The 13490-nt window shown below is 41.0% G+C and overlaps 2 protein-coding genes across 2 annotated transcripts; both read left to right on the top strand.

Moving 5' to 3' along the window:
• The first annotated feature begins 204 nt into the window (after positions 1–204).
• On the top strand, positions 205–6683 carry LOC115161349 (toll-like receptor 7). The gene is made up of 2 exons (XM_029712267.1): positions 205–472; positions 2855–6683. Exons 1-2 carry the CDS (start codon positions 455–457, stop codon positions 6026–6028), a joined length of 3192 nt encoding a protein of 1063 aa, XP_029568127.1. The 5' UTR covers positions 205–454; the 3' UTR covers positions 6029–6683.
• Positions 6684–6793: 110 nt separating this feature from the next.
• LOC115161350 (toll-like receptor 8) lies at positions 6794–13206 on the top strand. The gene is made up of 2 exons (XM_029712268.1): positions 6794–7085; positions 9737–13206. Exons 1-2 carry the CDS (start codon positions 7083–7085, stop codon positions 12839–12841), a joined length of 3108 nt encoding a protein of 1035 aa, XP_029568128.1. The 5' UTR covers positions 6794–7082; the 3' UTR covers positions 12842–13206.
• The last annotated feature ends 284 nt before the right edge of the window (positions 13207–13490 follow it).

Genomic DNA, 13490 nt, shown 5'->3' with positions numbered 1-13490 from the left:
TGCTGCAAACTGCTTAAATTATTAATATATATATATATATATGTAAATTAAGCTATTGAATATATAGTATTGGATTTATAAACCAAGAAAGCCTACATACAGAAAATGCTGATCAAGTGCTTCAATTAAGCCTGCACCAGAAACATTGATTGATTGCTTCAATTAAGCCTGCACCAGACAACATTGATTGATTTAACAATTTAGATTTTAAGAACTTGACCTTAGGCAACAGTTGTACTGTATGCCTATTGATAGATAGGTGTCTAGCATCTGCCTAAAGGGAAGTGGAAACTATTAAAGACACTTTCACTCGCACATCTGTTGTCCTTCGTTCCATCAGCCTGTGTTTTCATGTTTTCACATGAAAATTTTATCGTTCTTAGTACTCCTTTCATTTTACAGTAAGAGAGAACTGAACCGTGAGAACTTATCGACACAAACATTGATCTGAACAATGCTGTCTCACATGACGGTAAGAATACCTTTAATATGATAATACATTTAATATGATAATACATTTAATATGATAATACATTTAATATGATAATACATTTCATATGATAATACCTTTCATATGATAATACATTTAATATGATAATACATTTAATATGATAATACATGTAATATGACAATACCTTTAATATGATAATACATTTAATATGATCATATATTTAATATGATAATACATTTAATATGATAAAACATTTCATATGATAATACATTTAATATGATACTGCAGTTCATGAATATAGGGTGTAGCAATGCACATCCATTGTGCAAGGAGAAAAAAAAGATCGATGAAATTGAGGAAACTGGGGATTAAGCTCTGTCTAACCTCTAAGCTAACACGATGGTCATACCATGGATCCTTTTGATATTTGATTTGGGATTTTAAGACCCCTTTAGGTATAAATTCAATAAAATATTGAATTTGGCCTTTGCTACTACAGAGACGCATTGAATCACACATCTAAAAGTAAATAATCAATAAAGGTCTGAAGAGTCTGTCCTATATCTAGGAGATATAAGAAAACTCAGGAAATATTTTAGTTTTTTTGGACACATGTTTAACCCCTTATTTTTGTTGGCACAAAACAACCTCCATACTTCCATTCATTTGTATGGGTTACCTTCAGACGAGTTGTAGAGCAAAACAGAAAACACTGAACGGTTTGGCCTTCCAACTATTATGACCACTCTATGGAAAGGATAGAGTGGTCATAGTTGTTTTGAAGGCCAAACCGTTTGGACACTACATACATTTTTTTTGTGCGAAGACTGACTTTCAGGACATCTCATGGTCTGACAAACATCGCTGTAGCTTGGACACCTTCCACCGCAGATGCAGACGACCAACATAGGTAGATGTGGCGGATTGAGACAAAAATATCGGATTTCTCTGAAATTAAACTGACAGATTTTGATGGGGATTTGTTTTAATCATGTTACTTAGATTGATGCATGTGTGGGCCAATAGACTCTTAATTAACCATAATTATAAAGGACTCAATAGAGGTGAAGGAAAAAGGAAACCGCACACTGCTCTTGATAGTACCACTGATCTTTAATAAGCTTTACGTATCGGCCTCACAGCCTTCGTCATAAAAAGCTCTGACGAAGGCTGTGAGGCCGATACGTAAGCTTATTAAAGATGAGTGATACTTTCAAGAGCAGTGTGCGGTTTCCTTATTCCTTCACCTTGTTCAACTGTTACCATGCACCTGCAAAAAAAGATTGCTCAGATGTGCGAGTGCCTTTTGAATTTTGACTCAATAGAGATAAAAGGACATTTTTATATGTTGTTTATGTTATGTCTATGCAGAACAACATAGAAAAGGTCAATAGAATCAGAATAAGAAATAGTAGAAAATAAAAAATGCCTTCACAACCTTTTCATCAATTAACCAACGTCTGCAACGTCTGCAGACCTCCCTGTGGCTCAGTTGGTAGAGCATGGTGTTTGCAATGGTGTTTGCAACGCCAGGGTTGTGGGTTCGATTCCCACAGGGGGCCAGTACGGGAAAAATAAAACATGTATGAAATTAATTGAAATGTATGCATTCACTACTGTAAGTCGCTCTGGATAAGAGCGTCTGCTAAATGCCTAAAATGTAAATGTAAAATGCAATAGCTTAGTTGAGCTGAGCCACTGGTTTCTATATTTGTATATTTTATTGAGCAGTTAATTTACTAAAATATTTTAAGACTCTCTTGTGTCCTGTGGTTTAAGAGAGGCGACATGCAAATAAAACTCGTTATCATTATCCCTCTAGTAATAACATTGTCCTGTTCCCCCAGAGGTCAGTGTGTTATCATTATCCCTCTAATAAAAACACTGTCCTGTTCCCCCAGAGGTCAGAGTGTGTTATCATTACCCCTCTAGTAATAACACTGTCCTGTTCCCCCAGAGGTCAGAGTGTGCTATCATTTTCCCTCTAGTAATAACACTGTCCTGTTCCCCCAGAGGTCAGAGTGTGTTATCATTACCCCTCTAGTAATAACACTGTCCTGTTCCCCCAGAGGTCAGTGTGTTATCATTATCCCTCTAGTAATAACACTGTCCTGTTCCCCCAGAGGTCAGAGTGTGCTATCATTATCCCTCTAGTAATAACACTGTCCTGTTCCCCCAGAGGTCAGAGTGTGTTATCATTATCCCTCTAGTAATAACACTGTCCTGTTCCCCCAGAGGTCAGAGTGTGTTATCATTATCCCTCTAGTAATAACACTGTCCTGTTCCCCCAGAGGTCAGAGTGTGTTATCATTATCCCTCTAGTAATAACACTGTCCTGTTCCCCCAGAGGTCAGAGTGTGTTATCATTACCCCTCTAGTAATAACACTGTCCTGTTCCCCCAGAGGTCAGAATGTGCATCTTTCCATGTGTGTGGGGTGATACTGCTGGGCCTGTGGTGCTCCTCTGTGCTGGCAGCTGGAAGCTGGTACCCCAAAACCTTACCCTGTGACGTCACCCTGGACAGCAACGACACCATGGTCAACGTAGATTGCACTGAGAGAGGACTTCTGGAGGTCCCAAAGGACATCCCCAGAAACACCACCAACCTGACCCTCACCATCAACCACATCCCTCACATTAACTCAACGTCCTTCCAGGGCCTGGAGAACCTCACCGAGATCGACATGCGCTGTAACTGCGTGCCCATCAAGATCGGCCCCAAGGACCGCATGTGCACTGAGAGTGTGACTATCAAGACGAACACCTTCAAAGACCTGAGGAATCTGAAGGCTCTATATTTGGATGGGAATCAGCTTTCCAGCATCCCAAAGGGTCTCCCTCCGAACCTCATTCTGCTCAGTCTAGAGGTGAATAAAATATATACCATTCTGAAAAGGAACCTCTCTGACATCACTAACGTACAGATTCTTTACCTGGGTCAAAATTGTTACTATCGTAACCCATGTAATGTTTCCTATCAAATTGAGGAGGGAGCATTTCTACAGCTTGGTAACATGACTCTCCTTTCCCTCAAGTCAAATAACCTGTCCTACATTCCCCCAAGATTACCGACAAGTCTCAGAGAGTTGTATCTCTATAATAACAAGATTGAAATGGTTACTGACAAAGATTTTCATAACCTAACCCAATTGGAGATACTTGACCTGAGCGGAAACTGTCCGCGCTGTTACAATGCACCATTTCCTTGTATTCCGTGTCCTAACAATTCACTTCAGATAGACACAAGCACCTTTAAAACATTGACCAAACTGAGGATACTACGCCTGCATAGTAACTCCCTCACTTATGTGCTTAGAGAGTGGTTTCAGAACTGTAAAGAGCTGCGAGTACTTGATCTCTCAACCAACTTTTTAGCTCGAGAGATAGCAATTACTTACTTCCCACGAGCTCTACCCAACCTGGAAGAATTGGACCTGTCTTTTAACTACGAGCTGCAGAGGTATCCAGCTACACTGCACCTTAGTCCCTCCTTTTCCTCCCTGAAATCCTTGAAAGTACTCCGCATCAGGGCCTTCGTCTTCCAGCAACTCACCCTGGAAGACATCAGCCCACTGATTCATCTAAAGAACCTGGAGGTCATTGACTTGGGCACCAACTTCATCAAAATAACCAACCTCAGCATTCTAATGGAACTGAAAAGCTTCAAAATAATCAATTTATCTGACAACAAAATATCGTCCCCCTCTGAAAGTGGTCAGTCTGTTGCCTTTTCAGGAGGAGAAGCCATACATGGCTCCCCAATGTCAGATGGTGGGCATAACCGCAATGGAGAAGTGAGAGAGATTCATTATTTTAGATACGATGAGTACGCTCGCAGCTGCAAATACAAGGACAAGGAGGATGGGACGCTGAATTCATTCGTCAATACCCAGTGCAGCAAGTTTGGAAAAACCCTGGATATCAGCAGGAATAATATATTTTTCCTTCACTCCAGATTCTTGAACCTTGCTGACCTTAGATGCCTAAATCTCTCTGGAAATGCCATGAGCCAAAGTCTAAATGGTTCTGAGTTTACTTTCCTCACTAAATTACAGTATCTTGACTTCTCATTCAATCGTCTGGACCTTCTCTATTCCTCAGCATTTCAGGAACTGGAAAATTTAGTTATCTTAGACATAAGCAACAACAACCATTACTTTGAATCCGAGGGTTTGACCCACATGCTTAATTTCACAAAAAATCTGACCAAGCTGAAGATATTACTAATGAACTATAATAAGATTTCCACCTCCACCAACACAGAGCTGGAGAGTCTCTCTCTGGAGAAGTTAGAGTTCAAAGGTAACCGTTTAGATATGCTTTGGAGAGATGGTGATACAAGATACATTGACTACTTCAAAAAACTGCTAAATCTGAGGGTCCTAGACATCTCTCACAACAACCTCAACTTCATCCCTCAGCAAGTTTTCCAAGGCCTGCCAGACAAACTCACTAATCTATACATCAACAACAACAGACTGAAGATATTTAGTTGGGAGAAGCTGATAATTCTTCAGTACTTAGAGGTCCTAGATCTCAGTAGTAATAGCATATCAACAGTTCCCCCAGAGCTCTCCAACTGCACCAAATCTCTCAAGACACTCCTCTTACGCAAAAATCAAATATCCAAACTCTCTGCGTATTTCCTCAAGGACGCCTTTAGTTTGAAGTATCTGGATCTCAGCTTCAATCATATTCAAAACATTGAGCAGACCAGCATCCCTGATGATGTTGTCGATCAAATGGACACGTTAGTCCTGAACAACAACAAGTTCATGTGCAACTGTAACGCCCTCATGTTTGTGATGTGGCTGAACCGCACCATGGTGAACATCCCCAGACTGGCCACCGCTGTGGTCTGTGCTGCTCCAGGAGCCCAGAGGGGTCATCCGGTCATCTCCCTGGACCTAGAACTGCAGGCCTGCCAGCATAACTACCTATCCATCATCCTCTACATCCTCCTCACATCCCTGGTGCTCAGCTTCGTCACCCTCCCCATCTCCAGCCACCTCTTCCTCTGGGACGTGTGGTACCTCTACCACTTCCTCCTGGCCAAGTTCAAAGGCTACAGACGCCTGTCGTCGCCGAGCGCTGCCTACGACGCCTTCGTGGTGTACGACAAGAAGGACCCGGAGGTATCTGAGTGGGTGCTGAAGGAGCTGCTTGTTCAGCTGGAAGAGCATGGGGACCACCCCTTACAGCTGTGTCTGGAGGAACGAGACTGGATCCCTGGCTGCCCCCTGATTGACAATCTCTCTCAGAGCATTCACCAGAGCAAGAGGACCGTGTTCATACTGACGAACAAGTACATCAAGAGCGGGGACTTCAAGACCGCATTCTACATGGCCCATCAGAGGCTTATGGATGAGAGAGATGATGTGATTGTCTTGATTTTCCTGGAAAAAGTCCCCAGTCACTCAAAGTACCTGAGACTCAGGAAGAGGTTGTATAGGCGGTCAGTGATTGAGTGGCCAACAAATCCTCAAGCGCAGCAATACTTTTGGTTTAGCCTAAGGAGTGTACTGGTAACAGACAGTCAAAAACAATACAGTAATCTCTTCAAGGAGACTCTTTGAAAAAGGCCAAACACAATGATTTTTCGCCATGTTAAGAATGCATAGCATTGCCCTTTTTTGTGATTGTGTAATGATTGTGTAATGTCAAAAAAGAGGGAAGCAAACCAGTGGAGAACTTCCTCAATTAATCTATGAAGTTTCTGTTAGATTTAGCTCAGATGGCGGGATGGGAATCTGTGGCTATGGTGCCAGCCAGTCAGAGGCACTCAAAAACAATACAGTAATCTCTTCAGGAAGATTCTATGAAATTTTACACTTAGAATACACCTTACCCACTGGGCACACACTGGTTGAATCAACGTTGTTTCCACATCATTTCAATGAAATGACATGGAAACAAGATGGAATAGACGTTGAATTGACATCTGTGCCCAGTGGGTAGTGTAGACTTTTTATGTGGTGATTGTTGTAAATGTGACAATTATCTTAAAGACGGTTTTAAGGTTTACAGTAAATGTAATGTATCTGGTGAGAATGTGGTTTTAAGGTTTACAGTAAATGTAATGTATCTGGTGAGAATGTTTAGATATGAATTTTCATCTCTAATACTGACTGATTATGTTTGTTTGCAATGCTTATAAATATACTGTCTCAATCTGCTGTGGAGAGTAAGGTAACAATAAATTAATAAAATAATAATGATTCACAAAATGTTTAACTGATTCTGCCTTTAATCTCTTGATGCATGCCATATGAAACAGTATAAAATAAATTAATTACAGAAAGTGGGAAGAAAATCATAAGAGAACTTCCCTAATAACAATAACACCCCAACACTGACTACCCAGAATCCACCTGACTGAGGCAACCAACCAGCTTGTTGAACACATTTGACTAACTATAGCTGCTAGGGGAATTTAAGTTTCACTTCAGTGTGTGTTTGAGTAGAGAGGAATTGAGTCATTACACAAGGGACTACATCGATGGAAACAAAAAGAAAATGAACAGTCCTCTGCAGTTTTATTAAACTTTTTTGCTAATTGGTAACTAAACTACCAGGCACTACTTATTTGAAAGGCTTTCAAAATCTCACAAGGAATCAACAGTAAACAATATGGTAAGTTTGATTCATTTCAGTTATTATTAATATATGTAGGGTATGTCTATTTAGCGTATTTAGGGTATTTGCTTTTCTCAAGCTGCAAAATTGATAATGAAACATGAGAAAATACATGACTTTTTAAAGGGGAAGTAGTGTTATTTCACAATCGCTACATTCACAAATGCCATTTCTATCTAGGCAAACATATTGTAGATAACTAGTATGCGGAAATAAGTAGTATGTCCTCCATCACAAAGCTATTGCTATTGAGCTATTGTCCATAAAATGTGTGCTTGTAGGCCAGACCTTGATCTTTACTCTCAGTTCCATTACATTACACATAAGAGTCATTGGGTGAAGGCGTCTTCTGTGGGGGGGGTTGTTAAGCGCGCCGACACTCAGTCTGACCATTAACACGCATGGCTTGCAGTACGTTTTTGGAAGCGTAAGGACCTTATCTTTGATATCAGCGAGAAATAATATCCCACATGGCCAAATCTTCACATTACAGCACGTGTTTACAGAAGACAGATGGAAGAGAGAGGGACCACCTGTGCTAATTAGCTATCTAGTACGCTCTGAACACCTGTGCTAATTAGCTATCATGCATGCTCTGAACACCTGTGCTAATTACCTATCTAGCATGCTCTGATCACCTGTGCTAATTAGCTATCTAGCACACTCTGAACACCTGTGCTAATTAGCTATCTAGCACGCTCTGAACATCTGTGCTAATTAGCTATCTAGCATGCTCTGAAAACCTGTGCTAATTAGCTATCTAGCATGCTCTGAACACCTGTGCTAATTAGCTATCTAGCATGCTCTGAACACCTGTGCTAATTGGCTATCTAGCATGCTCTGATCACCTGTGCTAATTAGCTATCTAGCATGCTCTGAACACCTGTGGCAATGGGCTATCTAGCATGCTCCAAATGGAGGTGTACCTGTGGATGTATTTCAAGGCCTACCTTCAAACTCAGTGCCTCTTTGCTTGACATCATGGGAAAATCAAAATAAATCAGCCAAGACCTCAGAAAAAAATGGTAGACATCCACAGGTCTGGTTCATCCTTGGGAGCAATTTCCAAACGCCTGAAGGTACCACATTCATCTGTACAAACAATAGTACGCAAGTATGAACACCATGGGACCACCCAGCTGTCACACCACTCAGGAAGGAGACGCGTTCTGTCTCCTAGAGATGAATGTACCTTGGTGTGAAAGTAGAAATCAATCCCAGTACAACAGCAAAGGACCTTGTGAAGATGCTGGAGGAAACAGGTACAAAAGTATCTATATCCACACTAAAACGAGTCCTATATCGACATAACCTGAAAGGCTGCTCAGCAAGAAAGAAGCCGCTGCTCCAAAACCGTGAAAAAAAAGACAGACTACGGTTTGCAACTGCACATGGGGACAAAGAAGGTACTTTTTGGAAAAATTCCTCTGGTCTGATGAAGCAATAATAGAACTGTTTGGCCCTAACCACCATCGTTATGTTTGGAGGAAAAAGGGGGAGGCTTGCAAGCCAAAGAAAACCATCCCAATCATGAAGCACAGGGGTGGCAGCATCATGTTGTGTGGGTGCTTTGCTGCAGAAGGGACTGGTGCACTTCACAAAATAGATGGCATCATGAGAAAGGAAAATGATGTGGATATATTGAAGACATCAGTCAGGAAGTTAAACCTTGGTCGCAAATGAGTCTTCCAAATGGACAATGACCCCCAAGCCTACTTCCAAAGTTGTGGCAAAATGGCTTAAGGACAACAAAGTTAAGGTATTGGAGTGGCCATCACAAAGCCCTGACCTCAATAGTATAGAAGATTTGTGGGCAGAACTGAAAAAGTGTGTGTGAGCAAGGAGGCCTACAAACCTGACTCAGTTACACCAGCTCTGTCAGGTGGAATGGGCCAAAATTCACCCAAATTATTGTGGGAAGCTTGTAGAAGGCTACCCGAAACGTTTGACCCAAGTTAAACAATTTAAAGGCAATGCTACCAAATACTAATTGAGTGTATGTAAACTTCTGACCCAATGGGAATGTGATGAAAGAAATAAAAGCTGAAATAAATCATTCTCTCTACTATTATTCTGACATTTCACATTCTTAAAATAAAGTGGTGATCCTAACTAACCTAAGACAGGGAATTTTTACTAGGATTAAATGTCAGGAATTGTTAACTGAGTTTAAATGTATTTGGCTAAGGTGTATGTAAACTTCCGACTTCAACTGTATCTAGAACTGTATCGCAATTGATAATTGATTCACGTTTAGATGGAGTATATGGCTGTTTTTTCTACCAGAGCCAGTCTACCTCTGAAAATAACATCCCTTATAAGGTCCTTGGATTTCAAGGAGTAATGGTAGGCTCCTTAAGAGTACATCTTGGGCTACTTACATCTTGGGCTACTTACATCTTGGGCTACTTACATCTTGCTGGGCTACTTACATCTTGGGCTACTTGTAGGGCTACTCCACACAGAGGAGGCTGACGGACGTTCCATTTATTCCATTTCAGCCATTACAATGAGCCCGTCCTTCTATAGCTCCTCCAACCAGCGTCCTCTGACTCCACGTTAGTTAGACATCTCATCATGAATCATTAGTCTTTCATCAATCTGTCATTATATTTCCATCCTCACACGTTTGTACTTTATATTTACAGGCTGCTACCACCTGCTGGTCACAGTTGGCATCATTGTTCCTGTGTCACTTCCTGGTCATAAATGAATGTACTTTATGGATGCCATGGGACTTTCCATGTGACATTAAGGTGGTCAATACTACCAAAACCACTAATGACATCATCTTCAATTGTGAGGAGCGTCGACTGAGAAACGTACCTGATGGCATCACCAGGAATGTGACTGTGCTGGACCTATCAGAAAACAACATCCAGAATGTAAAGTTTCATGCATTTTCTAATCTGGAGAACCTGACCATTCTCAATCTCAACTGGGTCAACAAAAACCATATAAGTCACATTGCCGAAGGTGCCTTCAAAAATCTAACAAACCTGCAGGACCTAAGGCTTAATGGAAATGGCCTCATTGAAATTCCACAAAACCTCCCACCCAGCGTGGAAATACTCATGCTGGACAATAACAAAATCAATTTCTTGAATATGAGCAACCTCTCTGGTATAACACATGTGAAGGAGCTCTTCTTATCCAAAAACTGCTTCTACTGGAATCCTTGTGAGAACAATTTTACTATAGGAAACGGCACATTCTCAGCGTTGATGAACTTAGAAGTTTTGACGTTGTCCTTTAATAATTTAACTCATGTTCCAAAAGACCTTCCAAGCTCTTTAAAAACATTATGGCTTGAATCTAACAAGATACAGTATATTTATAAGGATGATTTCCATGGACTAACCCATCTAAAAACCCTTGAATTACAGGGAAACTGTCCACGATGCTCCAATGCTCCATATCCGTGTGTCCCCTGTCCCAATATTTTCCTAGATATTCATCCTCAGGCATTTCATGGCCTTACAGAGTTACAGACACTGCACCTAGCAGGGAACTCACTCCGTTTCATCAAGAACTCCTGGTTTGAGAGTTTAAACAATCTTAAACAACTGTTCCTCTCTTATAATTTCTTGTCTAAGGCTATGACTGAAGGAAATTTTTTTAGCTATCTACCAAAGCTAGAAGTTATGGATTTTTCATTCAATTATGATTTGTTAGCCTACCCTGACACCCTACTGCTTTCAAGACAGTTTTCTAAATTGGTGTCACTTAGAACATTACATATAGCAGGTTATGTGTTTAAAGAAATCCAGTCAGATACTCTCAGTCCTCTCCATCATCTAAAAAATCTGTCAGCGTTAAACATGGGAATTAATTTCATTGTTCGCTCTAATTCTACCATATTCAGAAAATTCTCACACTTGAAACTAATATACCTTGCAGAAAATAGGCTGTATCCAGTTTCAGTGAGCGATTCACCAGGCCGTGTCTTAGGAAGCAATTCAAAGCCGGCGCTGCACAAGTCACCTCTCACTAGTCACTATTCACATTCAAAGGATTTTTCCTTTGAGTTAAAACACGGCCTTGTGAAGCAAGAGTGCTTTGACTCTGGTCGAGTGCTGGTCCTGAGTTCAAATAATATCTTCTTCATTTCTCCAAGGCAGTTTGAGGGCTATGGTGACATCGCATGTCTGAACCTATCAAGAAATGGATTTTCTGCAGCACTGAATGGGACAGAGTTCACGACGTTACCAGCCCTAACATATCTGGACCTTTCCTTTAACAAGATTGACCTGGCCTATAACAATGCATTTAAGGAATTACACAAACTACAAGTATTAGACCTAAGCTACAACAGCCACTATTTTGAAGTGTCAGGTGTGACACATAATTTAAATTTTTTGACAAATCTACCGGCTTTGAAAGTACTGAATATGTCAAACAATAAAATTTTTACATTAACAACTAAGCAGATGACAAGCGCATCTTTGAAAGAGCTTCAATTTCAACACAATTTGTTGGCCACATTATGGAAAGAGAGGGACGGATCATACAACAGACTTTTTAAAAACCTGGTGAATTTAACCTATCTGGATATATCATTCAACAGCATTGAGAAGATTCCATCAACAGTCTATGAAAACTTACCGTATACCCTTCAGAAACTATGCATTAGTCATAATTTACTCACCCATTTTGATTGGGATAAACTGGCTAGTTTCCAACAACTGAATATTCTGGATCTAAGCTATAATTCTTTATATCACATGTCAGCAAATCTCTCAAACTTCACAAATGCACTTCAGATGCTTGACTTGAGCTACAATCAGATTGCTCAACTCTCTGATGGATTTCTTAAGGGTGCTCAAATCCTTCAGATACTTGACCTCAGCCACAACCAACTGACTATCATCAACGAGACCACCTTCCTATCGAGCCCTGAAAACTACATGAAAACCTTGTCCTTGCAAGGTAATCCATTCCAGTGTACCTGTGAATTATTGGAGTTCATCCTGTGGATTAAGGGTAACAAAGACATAGAGATCCCCAGACTGGCCACTGAGTTGATCTGCAACATGCCAGCCAAAACGAGAGGCCAACCAGTGATACTGTTTGACATTAAAGAATGCCTCTGTGTCAACAAAGCCTTCCAGATTTACTCCCTCTACACTTCCTTGATCATGCTCACCATGGTCATCACCATGGCAGCTCATATGTTTTATTGGGATGCTTCCTATATGCTATACTATCTGAGGGCGAAGCTGAAGGGATACCATTCCTTTAGGTCCGCAACAACAGACAATCTCTATGATGCCTTTGTTACCTACGACACCAGAGACCTGTTGGTGTCAGACTGGGTGCTGAACCACCTGCGGGTGCAGCTGGAGGAGAGGCAGGAGAGACACCTGCCTCTTTGTCTGGAGGAGCGAGACTGGATCCCAGGGGTCCCCCTGATAGACAACCTCTCCCACAGCATCCGACAGAGCCGCAAGACTGTTTTTGTGCTGACCGAGGCATATGTCAGGACCGGGACCTTCAGGATGGCTGTGTACCTGGCCCACCAGAGGCTGCTGGATGAAAACATGGACGTGATCGTGCTGGTTCTCCTGGAGCCTGTACTGCAGCATTCTCACTTCCTCCGTCTGCGGCGGCGTCTGTGTGGGAAGAGTGTTCTGGAATGGACCCGGACTGCAGCCGCAGAGCCCTGGTTCTGGCAGTGCCTGAGGAACGCTGTCAGTTTAGACAACCAGGTGATGTACAACCAGATGTACTCCAGGTACTTCACCAATAAATAGAGCACAGGCCAGACCAGAGACTCAAGAGGGCGGTAGCTTTCTCACACAAATAGACTGAGCAGTTAAACACATCTGCATATCTCTTTTTACAAGCTCTTATTATATCATTTTGTTTGACTCTGCACTGAACAATAATGGATGATTCTGTACATTTGAAATCAACAATACGTAAATAAATGTTATATTCATTGCTTTAATGCCAAACACTATGGCCACCAGTTATTACACTTGTTGTTCAGTTTTTCAGTTTGATAATATCTATGGTTAGTGGGTGGTTCTAAACTGTATTTTCAAAGGTTTTTGCTAATATGTTCAAACCTCATGCCATTTATAAGTAGATATCTGATTAAAAAAATATATAATTTTATTGGAGCAGTCAGTCTGTGGACATCTGTCTCAGATGGGGTGGGGTGGGGGGGGGGGGGGTCTGGGGCTGTGGTGTCAGCTGGTCAGTGGCACTTATGGTATGTGACAATAAAAACATAATTTTAATTTTTTAATTTTTTATTTAACTAGCCTACAGTGATTGAATTGAAATTGTTAAAGCTCATTCCTTTATTCTATGAATTATCATTTTTTTTAAATCACAAATTCAAAACATTGTATAGGGAATCTCTTTGAACTACGCGGACAGTCACAGCACCAGTGT

The sequence above is a fragment of the Salmo trutta genome, chromosome 24, assembly GCF_901001165.1.
Source record: "Salmo trutta chromosome 24, fSalTru1.1, whole genome shotgun sequence".
NCBI lineage: Eukaryota > Metazoa > Chordata > Actinopteri > Salmoniformes > Salmonidae > Salmo > Salmo trutta.
This window is presented reverse-complemented; position numbering and strand designations above follow the sequence as displayed.